This window comes from Heptranchias perlo, chromosome 29 (assembly GCF_035084215.1).
Source record: "Heptranchias perlo isolate sHepPer1 chromosome 29, sHepPer1.hap1, whole genome shotgun sequence".
Classification (NCBI taxonomy): domain Eukaryota; kingdom Metazoa; phylum Chordata; class Chondrichthyes; order Hexanchiformes; family Hexanchidae; genus Heptranchias; species Heptranchias perlo.
Genome location: NC_090353.1, coordinates 32532859 through 32550069, shown reverse-complemented (window position 1 = coordinate 32550069; position 17211 = coordinate 32532859). Strand labels below are relative to the sequence as shown.

General features: G+C 43.9%; 1 protein-coding gene across 2 annotated transcripts in view; it reads left to right on the top strand.

Moving 5' to 3' along the window:
• Positions 1-17211, top strand: part of LOC137299580 (CUGBP Elav-like family member 4) — a 314894-nt gene that overhangs the window by 257345 nt on the left and 40338 nt on the right. For both annotated transcript variants that reach the window (XM_067968429.1, XM_067968428.1), the window contains exon 4: positions 17021-17149. In XM_067968429.1, the coding sequence (XP_067824530.1) occupies positions 17021-17149 (129 nt within the window). The remainder of the gene's footprint in view (positions 1-17020; positions 17150-17211) is intronic.

The window sequence follows — 17211 nt, the reverse complement described above, 5'->3', positions numbered from 1 at the left end:
TCTATCTCAGATTTAAATTTAGCAATTGAGCTAGTATCAATTGCCGTTTGCGGAAGAGAGTTCCAAACTTCTACCACCCTTTGTGTGTAGAAATGTTTTCTAATCTCGCTCCCGAAAGGTCTGGCTCTAATTTTTAGACTGTGCCCCCTACTCCTAGAATCCCCAACCAGCGGAAATAGTTTCTCTCTATCCACTCTATCCGTTCCCCTTAATATCTTATAAACTTCGATCAGATCACCCCTTAACCTTCGAAACTCCAGAGAATACAACCCCAATTTGTGTAATCTCTCCTCGTAACTTAACCCCTGAAGTCCGGGTATCATTCTAGTAAACCTACGCTGCACTCCTTCCAAAGCCAATATGTCCTTCCGAAGGTGCGGTGCCCAGAACTGCTCACAGTACTCCAGGTGCTAAACTAGTATTTTCAGATATTCGGCCGCTGAACTTCAGTACTGAACCCCTGAATTGGGCTGATTCGAGGGTTGCCAACTGTGGTTGGACGTATTCCTGGAGGTTTCATCACATGACCTCCCGCCTCCAACCACCCTGCCCAGTCAAACAGCCTTTTTTTTTATCCCTCTCCAATATTTCTATAAGTAATAAACAAAAATGAAAAAAAAAACATATTTTGAACATTCCTATGATATTTCTCCCCGGTTACTCGGAGCTGTGTCCTGGAGATTAATTTGTAATTCCTGGAGACTCCAGGGGGGTTGGCAACACTAGCTGTCTCTCCTATACTATATCTCGTTCAAGGACAATTGGATTTATCTGCCACTGCCCCTCTCCCGCAGTACTTGCACTATCAATGAAGGCTCTTTGAGCTTTGAATGCAGCTGAGGCATACATTTAGGAATCTTTCCACAGCGGAGAAAGGCATTTCACTACTCTGCATTTAGTGCTGTATCCCGGTATCCGATAGCGTCATCTCAAGTCCCCTGTCTGGGGCCTTCCAGGGTGAATAGTGAGGTAAAGAAACAAGAAAGAACTTGGATTTCTATAGCGCCTTTCACAACCTCAGGACATCCCAATGAAGTACCAGCTCAATTGCTAAATTTAAATCTGAGACAGATAGCTTTTTGGCAACCAAAGGTATTAAGGGATATGGGCCAAAGGCAGGTATGTGGAGTTAGATCACAGATCAGCCATGATCTTATCAAATGGCGGAGCAGGCACGAGGGGCTGAATGGCCTACTCCTGTTCCTGTGTTCCTATGTTTTGAAGTGTAGTCGCTGTTGTAATGTAGGTACTGTGCAGGGTGGCCTCTGCCAGTGGAATCATGCCCCATCAAGAGTCAGTTCCTTCAGGCGAGGAGGGGTGAAAAATGGATGTGGGGAGGTGGGGGTGGGAATCACAAGTCTGTTTTCTCCCATCCCCTTAAAGCTGCGATACTCTGCTCCATCTAGCACACTCATGCAGGAAAGTAATGCTTAAATCCTGAAAGCTCAGATTTCCTCAGAGACTAGGCCACTCTTTATCTCCCCTGGGGTTCACTGGCACAGTGTAACTTAGAGCCTTTAACGTTGCTTGGTGGCATTCCATCTCTTTCAACACTGACGAATGACACATTCAATTAGCGCGGGAAGAGATAAAAAACACAGCCGAATGAAAATATTATTCTCCAAATTCAAAACCAGTCAAAGACTCACGCCCGCAATGCAAACATTAATATTTTATCATTGCACTTTAATTTTTCCAGAAAATCTGCATTAGTGTGAAACAAATGAGAGCTGCTCGAAATCGTGTGCTTTGTTCAAACAGCAGCCATTTCTGAAATCATTATACATCCTTCTTTTTTTTAATAGGTATTTTGTCTTGGTTAATATTTTTGTTAAATTATATATCGACAAGAAAGTGACAAAGGAACATAGGAACTGGAGTAGGCCATTCAGCCCCTCGAGCCTGTTCCACCATTCATTTAGATCATGGCTGATCTGTATCTTAACTCCATCTACCCGCCTTGGTTCTGTAACCCTTAATACCCTTACCTAACAAAAATCTAACAAGATTTGAAATTTTCAATTGACCCCCAGCCTCAACAGCTTTTTGGGGGGAGAGAGTTCCAGATTTCCACTCCCCTTTGTGTGAAGAAGTGCTTCCTGACATCATTCGTGAACGGCCTAGCTCTAATTTTAAGGTTACGCCCCCTTGTTCTGGACTCCCCCCACCAGAGGAAATAGCTTCTCTTTATCTACCCTATCAACTCCTTTAATTATCTCAAACACCTCAATTAGATCACCTCTTAGTCTTCTACAAAACAATACTCTCTTCATATTGTTCGAATTAATCGTTAAATTTGTGTGTGCGCAAATACATTTAATTGGCATCTTATTTGTGTCTAATATACAGTGGACGAAACCTGATAGTTTTCAATTAAATTCTTTCTTCTCTCTCGGTACTGGGTTGGTTAGACACGAGAGGGTAGATTTTCATGTTGCCACCCAAGCATAAAACTGGCATTGCGGATCGACCGCCCGTTATAGAAACCACTTGATATTCAGTTCCAATAAAGAAATTAAAATCGGGCGGTTTCTATAACGAGCAGCCGATCTGCATCACTAGATTTACGCTCAGGTGGCAAGTTGAAAATCTACACCTGGGTGTTTCATCTCTGGGAGCTGTGTTTGAATCCAGCTCAGACTTACTGTTAAAAGCCCCCTGTGGTTACTGGCTCTAAGGGTCTCGCTTAAATGAGATTGGGCAGTCTCAATCCAGTTCTTGGGGAGCCCAGCACCCCAGTCTCCCCAAACTCAGCATTGAAGGGGCAGAGTTTTCTGACTGCAGGCTCCTGATATTCAGCCGTGGCTCAGTGGTAGCCCTCTCGCCTTTGAGTTATGAAGGTTGTGGGTTCAAATCCCACTCCAGAGACTTGAGCACATAATCAAGGCTGACGCTCCAGTTCAGTACTGAGAGAGCGCTGCACTGTCGGAGCTGCTGTCTTTCGGATGTGACGTTAAACCGAGGCGCTGTCCACCCTCTCAGGTGGACGTAAAAGATCCCACAGCACTACTTTGAAGAAGAGCAGCATAGTCCAAACCGGTGTTCTGGCTAATATTTATCCCTCAACCAACATCACTGAAAAAAACAGACGAACTGGTCAATTATCCCATTGCTGTTTGTGGGATCTTGCTGTGTGCAAATTGGTTGACATGTTTCCTACATTACAACAGTGACTACACTTCTAAAGTACTTAATTGGCTGTAAAGCACTTTGGGATGTCCTGAGGTTGTGAAAGGCGCTATATAAAAGCAAGTCTTTCTTTATTGCCGCAGGCTGCCCAGGAAGAATTATCACCTTAAGTGTAATAGCCGTCTCACTCTCATTATTATTCAAATATTGACCACAATTAAGGACTAACTCCAAGTAGATTCTGCACAAGTGACAGTGTTGTAGTGCTGACATTGAAGGCGAAGTATAGTTATTGCACTGTCGAGGTTTCTTCAGTAAACCAATGATAGTAGTTCACTAACTGTAGCTCAAACTGCGGTCAATATTTGAATCGATTCTACCCTTGGATTAAACAAACACCTTCACCCAATTTGTGCTCAGTGTGATGAGATGAAACTCCCGTCTTAAGAGTGTCACATAGAACTTTGGGGCAATTTTCCAATCCAGCTCCTAATGGATGCAAGTTAACGCGATCCATAGTTCTGCACTAATTGGTACTAAACAGGCCACAGGAGACCACAGGGTGGCTGCTGCGGGAAATCTAAAAAGGTCACACTGGTGTAGTCATTGTTTTTCTGAGATTGGGGTTGAAGGGACGTTTTTGGGGCAGAGTGAAGGAGGTTCCACAGCCCATCTGGATTGTACAGTGCCTGATTTAGGTTTGCATGGTTCTAACACTGGGTGTTAAAGTGTGCACTCCTACCACTTCAAATTTTGCCTGATTACGCTCCTGTGAAGCACCTTGGGATGTTTTAAAATATTAAAGGCGCTATGTAAATGCAAGTTGTTGTTGTTAATGAGCACAAAAATAACCAAACAAAAATTCACTTTCAATTTCCCTCTGGTACTCAGCCCTTCCTATTCCCTTCAAAGAGATTGAGGTACAACTGAAAACAAGACAAAAAAAATCACGGTTGAGAGTAATTCTTTCAGAAAAGAAATAATCTTGTCACAATTCCCTTCCTCTGAGACGGTGGAAGTCATGGCTGGGAGTTAATCACATGGGAAGAATGACCCAATCAAGTGTGGTGGAATAAATTAGCCTTAATCATCTTAAACACCTCAATTAGATCACCTCTTAACCTTTGATACTCAAGGGAATACAAGCATCGTCTATGCAATCTGTCCTCATAATTTAACCCTTTTATCCCCGGTATCATTTAGGACCCAGTTCCACCAGGATTTTGTCCTGTTTACGCTGCGTGAAGAAATTCCCAGGAGGGAGGGAAGAATTTTCCACCCAGCCCACAGCAAAGGGGCTGCCAGGGGGAGTTCCAATGATATCCAAAAGTTTTGCAGGCAAAGGTAGTTGATCCTGGAGCAGCTCAATTACTTCATGGCTTCCTTAGGAGTTTAGCTGACCGTTTCTCTTTGGCCTGGGAAGGACCTCAGAGCTCCCCAACAAGAGGTGGATTGGCGTGGGTGCCACTGAAATGCCATACACACAACTGGGCTGCCCGCTCCGAACATCCAAATGATCCTATTCCCCAATTTGGGAGGATATCTTGGTCTTCCGACATAGGCAGATTTAAGGCACGTTAATATCGGCCTTACGTCCATGGGCACTGACTGCCCATGTGAAACACGAACCATTGGCATGTATGCTGGGCACCTTTACATTCTTACCACCCTCAAGTTCAACCAGGTGGCAAAATTGTCACCCAGTACCGCCTCACCGATGCCCACGTGCAAACGGCTGTAACAGGTTCCTGGAACTAATAAGATTTCATTCTTGTACAACAGCCAAAAACAAAGAAATATAGCTCTGATGATAAGTGACATTTCTGCTCAAGTGCATGCAATTCAGTTTAGCTGTTCTTCAACGAGAGCTCTTTTGAAGTAAGTGCACCTGGTAATTAACTAGGCCTGTGACAAAAGGCTTATGTTATTACCACAAGGTGACTACACAATAAACCTATACTTCAGAAAATTCAATTCTTTTGACAGGATGTCTAAAGGTGCATTGTCATATCGGGTGGGTGGGCGGGATGGAGGGAGTTGGGGAGTAGAGATGGTCCCGGGGAGGAGCATTTCCTGGAATAGGCTGTACTGTGAAGCACTTACTCTGCCTACGAAAAGGATGTAGAGGCACTGGAGAAGGTGCAAAAAAGATTCATATGAATGGTACCAGAACTGAGAGGTTATAACTATCAGCATAGACTGAACAGGCTGGGGCTCTTTTCTCTAGAAAAAAGAAGGCTGAGGAGTGACCTAATGGAGGTCCTTAAAATTATGTAGGGGCTCGATCGGGTAGACATAGAGGAGATATTTTTACTCATGGGAGAGACCAAAACTAGGGGCATAAATATTAGATAGTCACTAATAAATCTAATAAGGATTTCAGGAGAAACTTATTTACCCAGAGAATGGTGAGAATGTGGAACTCGCTACGACATGGAGTAGTTGAGGCAAATAGCCTGGATGCATTTAAGGGGAGGCTAGATAAGTACATGAGAGAGAAAAGAATAGAAGGATATGATGATAGGATTAGATGAAGTAGGGTGGGAGGAGACTTGTGTGGAGCATAAACACTGGCATAGACGTGTTGGGCCGAATGGCCTGTTTCTGTGCTGTAAATTCCATATAATTTTATGTCTCAATCTATCCCTGAATGGTACAGGAGAATCACCCAGTTCTGATAATATTGAGTCACCCTGTCTGCCTTTAGGATGATTTTTGCAGAGTGGTTTTAGCAGTGAGAGCCTGACAAGCAGAGCAGGTGATGCATCATTATATAAAACACAGCAGTTAACTTTCAGTGTGATGTAATGCCATTGCAGTATGCCTTTAATAAAGGATTACATATTTAACTCTTTAGTCGAGGAAGGCTCAGAATTTCTTTGTGTACCTGTCTTTTTGTCTCTCTCGCTCTCTCTCCCATCCCTCTTTAACTTTACTGGGTATATTTCAATGTTAATATAAACTAACTTTTCCACTAACACTGATGAAGGGGGTAAGACCAAACCCTATCCCTTTTGTCTCTCTGACTTGTGTTTCTCTCTGTCTTACTACACCTCTCAGGTAAAAAATTCTGCTCGGTGCTGTTCTCCTACAAATAATGTACTCTGCTCGTACCAAAGATTTAGTTGGACCAAATCCCTGCCTGTGCTTTCTCAGTGTAGCTGTTAGACCGTAGCCAATGCCTGCATTATAATATGGCAGAGAGAAGTTGGTTAGCATTCTCCTGCAGTCTCTCACTGTCACATGATAAATACAGATGAGGAAGGCCATTTGGCCCACCTTAGCATATTCATTCAGAAAAATCCTACAGTCCCCTGATAACAACATCCAACTTTCTCTGAAATTATTTTTTTTGCCTCCACTACTTTTACCCAGAGTCCATTCCATGTGTTGAACACTCTTTCCTTTGAATACGAATGTCCTGGCATCAGTCCAAAAATCTGCCTCTCACTAGGTTGAACCTTTTGTCCAGCTGTCCCTATGGGGTAGATTTTCAACTGAGATTGCGATCGGCTGTCCCTTGTCGAAAGCAGTCGATTTTCGTTTCCATTTAGTTCAATTGAAATGAAAATCAGGAGCTTTCTATAACGGGAGACTGATCTGCAATGCCAGTTTCACGCCTGACGGCAAGTTGAAAAACCTACCCCTATCTTTCACTCTCTCTCCCTCTCTCTCTCTCTCTCTCCCGCTCTCTCGCAGGTCTCTCTCATTGATTTTTTTTCTCTATTGGTTTTTCTGTTTCTCTGTCTATTTTATTCAGTGTAGTTCTGCGATAGACTGAAAGACTGCACTTGTCTCTCGGCCAATCCGTTTGTCTCTCGGCCAGCCTGTTTTTCTCTCTCTCCCCCGTCTCTGTCTGCCTGTATATCACTTTCCTTGTCCTCCCTGTCTGATTCTCTGTTATCAACAACAACATGCATTTATATAGAGCCTTTAGCAGAGATAAATGTCCCGAGGTGCTTCACAGAAGCATAATGACAAAATTAGCAATGACCCAAAGGAGGAGATATTAGAAGGAGTGACCAAAAGCTTGGTCTAAAAGGTGGATTTTAAGGGGGGGTCTGAAAGGAGGAGAGGGAGGTGAAGGGACTTAGGGGTTTGAAGTGGCAGGGAGAGGGATTGAGTCGGTGGCGATGGCTTGGACTTCGTGAGTGGAGCCAAAGATTTCTGACTTTGTTCTTCCCAATGGTTAGCCGGATGAAACTGTGGCCCTTCCAAGACTGTATATCAGATAAGCAGTCTGTCAGGACAGATGTGATGTGGAGATGCCGGTGATGGACTGGGATGTATAAATGTTCTGTGATGTATAAATGCGTAGGCTTCAAGGAGCTCCTGAACATTTACCTGACGAAGGAGGAAGCCTCCGAAAGCTTGTGAATTTAAAATAAAATTGCTGGACTATAACTTGGTGTTGTAAAATTGTTTACAATTGTCAGGACAGAGGCAGTGGAGGGGTAGAGACAGTTGGTGGAGAGATGCCCCCATGTCTTCAGAAGCGGTAGCCTTTAGATGAGGAAGAGGAAGGGGCCAAGGATGGATCCTTGTGGAGGTCCTGAGGTGACATTGTGGGGTGGGAAAAGAAGCCACTGGTAGAGAGGCTCAGGCTATGATTAGACAGGCTAGGAGTGGAATCAAGTGGGGACAGTCTCACCCAGTTGGACAATGGAGGTGAGATGTTGGAGGAGGATGGTGTGACTGACTGTGTCAAAGACTGTAGGCGAGAACAAGGAGGGACATTGCACCATGGCCTCAGTCACAGAAAATCTTGATTGTGACTTTGCTAAGAGCCATATCAGTGCTATGGGAGGATTGAAACATAATTGGAGAGATTCACGCACGCAGGCAGTTGCGGAAGAGATGGGCACAGATCTGGGAGGCAACCCCTTCAATTAGTGCGGAGAGGAAAGGGAAGTTGGAGATGGAGCAGTAGTTTACAAGGACAGAGGGGTTGAGGGGTTTTAGAAGAGGGGGCTAATGAAAGGGAGTTTTGAAAGGGAGAGGGGACAGCTCCTGAGAAGAGGGAATGTTAGCCAGCACAGGGGCTAGGAAGGGAAGTTGGGTAGACATCAGTGTAGTCGGAATGGGGTTGAGGGATCAGAAGGTCGAGGTCACCGATGAGATGCGCTCTCTATTTTTGTCCCTATATGTCTACCCCTTTGTCTAGAATTGTACAGAAAATTCCCATGTTGTTTGTTAGAAAATAGATATACTTGAAATTTCCAAGAAGAAATTCAGCACAGGGTGTTTGGCCTCCGCCAGTGTTTTTCTCCAGGAACCGACTAGTCTAATCCCACACCCTTTAATATCCCTTTTTCCAAGCAACTATCTAATTCCCCTTTAAAAGAATTATTATGCACTCTGCTTCAACAACTCTTTGTAGCAGAGAATCTCACAATTTGACCACCTTTTGTGCAAAGAATTTTTCCCAACGACCCCCATTTAATTCTTTCTATAACCGTCTTAAATTTGTGCCCCCATCTCGCTGACCAGTGGAAACAACCTATCGCTGTTAAAGGATATAGAGGCACTGGAGAAGGTGCAAAAAATATTTACAAGGATGATACCAGAACTGAGAGGTTATAACCATCAGGAAAGACTGAACAGGCTGGGGCTATTTTCTCTAGAAAAGAGAAGGCTGAGGAGTGACCTGATAGAGGTCCTTAAAATTATGAAGGGGTTTGATCGGGTAGACATAGAGAAGATGTTTCCACTTGAGGGTGAGTTCAAAACTAGGGGTCATAAATATAAGATAGTCACTAATACATCCAATAAGGAATTCAGGGGAAACTTCTTTACCCAGAGAGTGGTTAGAATGTGGAACTCGCTGCCACAAGGAGTGGTTGAGGTGAATGGCATTGATGCCTTTAATGGGAAGCTAGATAAGTACATGAGGGAGAAAGGAATAGAAGGTTATGCTGATAGAGTTTGATGATGTAGAGTGGGAGGAGGCTCGCATGGAGAATAAACACCAGCATAGACCTGTTGGGCTGAATGGCCTGTTTCTGTGCTGTAAATTCTATGCAATTCTATGTGATTAACTCCATCATAACCTGTCATAATTTTGACGATCTCTATCAGGCCACCCCTCAACCTCCAGTGAGAAAGGACGTAACTTCCATTTTCTCTCCTCACCAAACTGTATTCAAAAAAATCCTGCAGAATCTAACAACCTCCAAAAGCGGGGGAGAAAAACAACTAGCCTTATGGAAGACCTTACAAATCCTTGTAGGATTTTTTGTGCAAGGAACCCTATTGCTCTGTACGTGCTGCAGAGGCTCAGGCTCCAGGTGCTTGTGTAATCTTTCATCATGTCAATTAATGCTGGTAATTCTTCCGCTACATGTGTATCTGTCTGAGAGAAAGAGACCAATTTCCTTAACAATGAGTCAGCAATAGATGGACGTTGCTAGTTCACACATTGTGCCTGGTGACTGACAGGCCGGTGTAGCAAGTTACCATGGCAACGGGCACTGATAAATGGGTGCTGGGCATGATTCGTGTGTCAAATCCACTTGAAGGCTCAAAGACAGTGAGCTGTAATCTTATGAAGGCTAAACAGCCCTTAAATATAACAAGGTTAGTGCTCTTGATAAAGAAATAAATCATTTTTAGTTCTAATGTTTTCAGCACGGACATACTGAACGAGTTTTGGTTCTGTAGAGAGGTCAGTGCCGAGAATAATATGGGTTCATCTGTTTTGTCCCCAGTTTGCTCCCCGTTTTCTTGTAAAGGTGTGATTCCCACACGGCTCCATGCACCCCCCACCCCACCCCCCGGCACCTTACCCACGTACCCGTTCCTCATGCGAGAGTCTAGACAGCAAGTGACAGCGGGCTATTTGGCTGTGGGAGGTATCACAGCCAAGCCTGATCCTTTCCTTCATCCCAACATTCAAACGTTCGGGCAGGCACCCAATCTGCTGATTCTCCCCTTCCCTAGCCCAGCAGCGCTGAGGCCAGTTGTGATGATACAACTGTTGTCCTGTCTGAGGTAAGGTGACCAGCGGAGATTGGGAACTCAATCTGGACTTTCCGGTCTGTGTGACTTAGTGGCACATGGGGGTGCTGCCTATAACCTCTAGCCCATCACAAGAGCTATTTACAAAGATAAGGATCAATAATATTTGCATTTTTATCGTGCTTTATCACATTTAAATACCAGAAATAAATAAAGAACTTGCATTTATATAGTGCCTTTCACCATGAAATTTAATGATGATGTATAACTTTCCTTGGCTTATATACAAATCTATTGAAGAAATTATAGAAACTAAAAGTCACTTATTGGACACATAGTCACAAAGCTAACTAGTCAGCTGGTTGCTTCCTAGCTTTGAGGCCACGAACTATATGTCCCATTAAAGACTGTCCCGGGGTTGTAAACTATCCGTTAATACACATTAAAAGAAAAGGAAGACTTGCATTTATATAGCGCCTTTTTTGACCTCAGGATGTTCCAAAATGCTTTACAGCCAATGAAGTACTATTGAAGTGTAGTCACTGTTGTAATGTAGGAATCACGGCAGTCAATTTGAGCACAGCAAGATCCCACAAACGGCAGTGAGATAATGACCAAATAATCTTTTTAATAATGTTGGTTGAGGGATAAATATTGGCCAGGAGAACACCGAGGAGAACCCCCCTGCTCTTCTTCGAAATAGAGCCATGGGATCTTTTACACCTTTAAAGTAGTAAAACGTTCCAAGGCGCTTCACAGGAGTGATTATCAAACAAAATTTGTCACCGAGCCACGTAAGGAGATATTAGGACAGGTGACCAAAAGCTTGGTCAAAGAGGCAAGTTTTAAGGAGTGTCTGAAAGGAGGAGATAGGTAGAGAGGCGGAGACGTTTCGAGGGGGAATTCCAGACCTTGCCTACTTGACTGGATCAGGTAGAATGCCAGTTTTACACCCCGCCCCGATATTACTCCCCATTCAATGCTTTTCCGACGGGTGAGTTAGGATAAAATTGCCCTCCTTAATGTCAGTAGTTCTGTTTTATGAATTGTAAACAATTTTACAACACCAAGTTATAGTCCAACAATTTTATTTGAAAATCACAAGCTTTCGGAGGCTTCCTCCTTCCTCAGGTGAATGTGGAAATGAAATCATAGAATCATAGAATCATAGAAGTTACAACATGGAAACAGGCCCTTCGGCCCAACATGTCCATCTCGCCCAGTTTATACCACTAAGCTAGTCCCAATTGCCTGCACTTGGCCCATATCCCTCTATACCCATCTTACCCATGTAACTGTCCAAATGCTTTTTAAAAGACAAAATTGTACCCGCCTCTACTACTGCCTCTGGCAGCTTGTTCCAGACACTCACCACCCTTTGAGTGAAAAAATTGCCCCTCTGGACCCTTTTGTATCTCTCCCCTCTCACCTTAAATCTATGTCCCCTCGTTATAGACTCCCCTACCTTTGGGAAAAGATTTTGACTATCTACCTTATCTATGCCCCTCATTATTTTATAGGCTTCTATAAGATCACCCCTTAACCTCCTACTCTCCAGGGAAAAAAGTCCCAGTCTATCTAACCTCGAACCTTTCGCATTTATAAATCACAGAACAATACCTGGTGATTACAGATAGTCTTTCCAACTGCCCGTTGCCAAGGCAATCAAAGTGTTCAGACAGAGAGGTGTTACCTACAGGGCCACCGAATATACAAACAACCAAAAAAATAAACAACAGAGAGAGAGAGGCAGAAACATAGAAACATCCGGAAGGAAGAGAAAGACAGCAAATGACCCGTTATATTAAAAACAGATAACTTTTGTTCGCTGGTGGGGTTACGTGTAGCGTGACATGAACTGTTTTATGAAGGAAGTGTCCTTTTAATATTGGCTGGCTAACCTCCTCCCAACTTTCAATGTGGCTTTCTTCCCAGAACGTCGGGTGAAGTCAGTGCAGCCCTGACGGTGATTCCAGCATCGAATTAATAAAGCAATAAAGCCATGTGTTGCAGTCATGTCAAATTGAAATTGCGGAACGGAATCGAAAATAAAACCATTATGACGTCTGGAAGCCCATCTGTGGGGTCTGTGGGGATTTTAATGTGACCGACACTCTCCGATGTGCCGAGCAGGAGAAGGTTAAAGCTGAAAGTGAAACAAATGCTGCCAGTTGGGGGGAAAAAGATATATAATATTTCTGCATGACATTCATTAATATTCAAGGTGTGAAACTCACAGCTATGATCACAGAATCAAGCGTGTATGTAAAAAAAAATTGGCTGAGAGACTCGTAATCCAGGCTGGCGTTCCAGCGCAGTATGGAGGGAGTGCTGTGTTGTCAGAGGTGCCGTCCTTTGGATGAGACGTTAAACCCAGGTCCCATATGCCTGTTTGGGCGGATGTTAAAGATCCCATGGCATTATTCGAAGAAGAGCAGGGGAGTTCTCCCCGGTGTCCTGGCCAATATTTATCCCTCAACCAACATCACTCAAACAGATGATCTGGTCATTTATCACATTGTTGTTTGTGGGAGCTTTCTGTGCACAAATCGGCTGCCGGGTTTACAACAGTGACTACACTTCAAAAGTACTTAATTGGCTTTGCGACGTCTTGAGGTCGTGAAAGGCTCTATAATACAAGTCTTTCTTTTTTCTTTTAAATGACCCCGAAGCTTGGATTTTAAAAGCTTGTTGATTGTAGGAGGAAGAAAAACTGAGGGAGGTGAGAAAGAACGAGTTTGAGCAGGAGATGGTGCAGAGGGTCTTGATTTGGACGCACACTGCGTTGTGGGCAAGCAGCAGGCCTAAATGAATCTTTATTTTTCTTTAATGTGGATTTATCTAGAATACTTTCCTAAAAATCCTCACTGATTCTGAGTATTAAGTCGAGAATTGGCTGCAGTTAGTAGCCATTTTCTCCGCTGTCTCTTTGTTGTATGCAGCCAATACATTTTTCTTTGAGATAAACTTAACAGGATTCTTAAACGTCTTGATGGTTTCAGGCTGCAGAACAGAGCACTGACATTTTAGATCCACCTCGTATTAATGGCTTTGAATTTTGTGCTGAACAAGAAAAAACTATATCTGTTAGTGTGTTGCAGTATGGCAATAGGTGATTTCATTCAAGGGATTACAGTGCTTTGCAATCCCTTTTAACAGGGTAGCATCACAGTCCTTATTCCTTCATAACTTCCAAGCCCAATTCTTCAAACCGTAGCACTTCCTTCATGTCAGGATTTTTACTTCCTTCAGTGTTTTATTGTAGGTGCTCCTTTTTGTCTATTTTCTTCTCCCTCTTCATTCCTGATGTGCTGGAGTATGGTTCCACGGATGCCAGGAGCCATGCAGTCCTTCAACCAAGGCGCCATTAGTCATGGCTATCCTGGACAGCGAATGTCCACAGACTATTTGATCGCTGAGGGGGCGTTAAGCCCTGTCCTCTCTGAATGACCCCACACGCAGAATTTCCAACAGGATCACTGGACAGGAGTTGGAGCCCTGGCTGGTTTTCCCCTTGCCCTCAGCTGTCTACCACTTTGACCGAGCTTTTGGTCATCTGTCCGAATGTCTCTTTCTTTGGCTCGGTGTCAATTTTTGTCTGCTTACGCTCCTGTGAAGCGCCTTGGGACGTTTCACTAGGTTAAAGGTGCCAAATAAATGCAAATTGTTGTTGTTGACTTAGTACCACATCTTCCAGTGCCTTTAGGCCATGGGGAGCTTGCAAATATTTTTGTAGAGCTCCTTTTTTCACATTGTGTGCAAGCGTCTGTGCAGTGGCCTTCAGTATTTTCTAGCTAGCAAGATGCTGCACATATCTAAGAGTGCTATAGAGACCTGCTACTGGTAGATCTAATGATAATTGCAGAGAACATGGTGTGCTGCAAGCTTTGTTGTTTATTGGTATCTTACTGTCAAATAACATTTTAGATTATTACTGTTTGAGTCATGTGGCGGCAAGTCCCTTCAGTCTGTCTTGTGGCTCTATATCATCTCATTTCAGTCGCATGGTCCCAAATCCCATTCCATTTAAATCACATGGTCCCAAATCCCTTTCTATTTGAGTCACATGGTCCTATACTGAATTCCGTTTAAATCACCTGGTCTCAAACCAAATTCCATTAAATCACATGGTCCCAATCCCTTTTCCATTTGATTCACGCACCATTTATTTTGAGTTGATGGCACCATTCTGTTCAGTTCCATTGGGCACAATTTTAATATGGCGGTGGGAAGAGTGCTGGAGGGGGGTGATTTGCGGGCGCCAAACCCGGAAGGGAAGTAGGTGGGTTGCGATCGCAATCGCAACCCTAATGAGACCAATCAAAGCCACTTCTGGGTTTCGCGCCCGGCAGCCAGCCTGTCAGGGTGGCTGCCGACAGGAGCTGCACATCTGAGGTGGGGGGGGACGCGGGGGGGGGGAGAAAGAGAGAGAGAGAGAGACCTTATCGGCAGTTAGGATAGAGATGGGGAGGTGGGGATCAAAGATCAGAGGGCAGACATCGGACATCGGGATCAGAGTGGGGTGGGGTAGAGTCCAGGCAACATTGTTTTTTTACGGTATGTTTATTTAATTTGTTTGCAATGGGAAATTTAATTTAATTTAGTTTATTTTTCACTGATCCGGCCCTTCCTGTCTGGTTTCACCAGGCGCGACTGGGAAGTCGTGGGAAAGCCACCCAGGCAACGTTAACATCTCTTTAACCATCCAATACACACAAAATAAACTACCTTAAGTACCTCAGCGAGGTATATTTGCTCCTTTAATTATCAGCCCGCTGGATTTAAATGGGGGCGGGACTTCCTGCTGACTGATCCGCGCACGCACACAGATTTGCCTGAGTCTCGTTCAAAAATGGGCGGGTTCCAGATGGGACGTCTGCCCGCTCCCAGAAACATCGATTTTGATTCCCCCCACCCCTGCCCCCAACCCACCCGTTTAAAATCGTGCCCATTATCTTCCACAGTTCTGAATCATCTCTGGCAATTGCTTTAATATCTGTATAAGCAGTGTTTTATATCTCAATTGTTTTGTAACACACTTCCTAGATATTGATTATCATATATACTCAACACAGACCTGCTTGATGATGATGGTTTATGAGATCACTTGAACCCTTAAGATTCTGCTCCACCCTCAGCGTTTCCTTTCCTTTTGAAACTTACGGTTGACATTGCCTGGATTATTACTTCCTGATCTACTTTCTCCTTGTCTTTTACACTTTTCAACCCTGGCGATGTCCTGCACTGTGGGCTTTTTTTGAGGTTTCTCAGTAAAAAACCTCTCAGGCGCGATCCCAGTCCATTGTCCTTATTAATGACATGTCTGATCTGTTTAGCAATTAAGAATTTAAATTTAAGTGCGATGCCCTGACTGTGGCTCCTGGGGTTAGTAACATTATATGACAGGAATGGAAATAAAGCAGTCTTTATTATAAGAGAGAGGAGTTTTACCTCACCGTGACTGGGGCTTGTGATGATACAAGGCGACAGGAGGAGAGTGTTTCACTGAAAAACAATGGAGTTGTATTTAGTCGATTATACTATTCTTGTATATATTAAGTTACTATTAGTGAAAGGTTTGTTGACCAGTGTTGTTGTCGCTGTTCTGCATTGGCCTTGATGTAAATCTCTCCATTTTTACATTTCACAAGGTCACAAGATGAATGTAAACGCCATTCAGTCCATCCAGACAAACCTACAGATCACTGCTTCCAACTGTCCCACTTTTGTGGCCTACCTTGAAGTAACACTAGTAATGTGGTGAGGAAGTGGTAGGTCAGGTTGGTCTGTGAAAAAGTGGTGGGCTTGTTGGGGTTAATGGTCTTTCCCTGTTACGAACAATTCTTTCGTTCACTACTGATTAAAACGACAGTTCCACCCCTGTCGGAGATGGTAGTTTTTATGCTGCATTAACTGAGGCCTTTGTTCCGTGGTTATATTGGATGGGGTGGAGCAGTTGAAGCTCTCGTTTCCCTTACTACCTCTCTCTTCTTTTCTATCTGGATGCAGCATTTGAATTTGTCAGAAGATCCTAAAATCCAGTCGGCGGGAATTTCCTCGCGGATTTCCCCGATCGGCTGCCGTAACTTTGGCGGGTACCCCTGGTAAACCGCTGATTTTCGCCAACGTTACGACGGCCAATCAGGAGAACCACCAATAATTCCCTGGTGAGGATCTTCTATAAGGCTAACAAAGAAAATGATCAGTTGTCTCCTACCTCCCCTGTGTATCATTACTTGACCAGCATAGCTACATATTTAGGTGTGTAAGATATCACAGTCCATGGAAGCAGTGTCTTGGAAAGGTAGGACTCTGGGTTCACATGGGGCACACCATGTTCAATCTCAGCCATGTTGTCATCAGTAGAGGCAGAGTGGGGCTTCCTCATAGAAAGTCACCCTTGGACCATTTCTCCCATATTTTTTAGTGGTTATTTCTAGAGAGCCATTGGAGCATCTCGCCTGTTCCTGTTGTCATCTATGACAAACGGAAGGGAAAAGAGAAGGGAAGAGAATGAACAATAGAAAAATGGCTCCAAATGTTTGGGCAACCTCAATTCAAATCCTAGCGAGCATTGGCCCACAGCACAAAACGACCCCTGTTTCAGTTCTAATTTGACAACCTCACTCAGAGACTTTACAGGATGGCTGGTGCAGCAGATGGAAAATGTCACACTGGTGCAGTAGGGGATGATCTTCAGAGGTTAGAGATTAGAGGGGATTTAACTCCTCATCTAATTGTGCTGGACTTGATCTGGAACTGTTTGATGCTTGGGTGTCCAAAAATAAGAAACATTCCACTCCCCAGCACTGGCATCCCTTACCTTGATGTGCATAAAATGAACGCAAAATGCAGCGCCATTTAAACTACCCCACTCCCAGTCACAGAACTACGAACTCTGGACTTTACTAAACAATATATCTCTTTGTTTCAGAAGACAGAAAATTATTTGTGGGCATGCTAAACAAGCAACAGACAGAGGACGATGTGTACAGACTCTTTGAATCTTTCGGTGTCATAGAGGAATGCACAGTCCTACGAGGACCTGATGGTAACAGCAAAGGTGAGTCAGTAGCCCTCTACAGTATGATGGTGGGATCATCACCATGAGTGTTAGATGTTTTC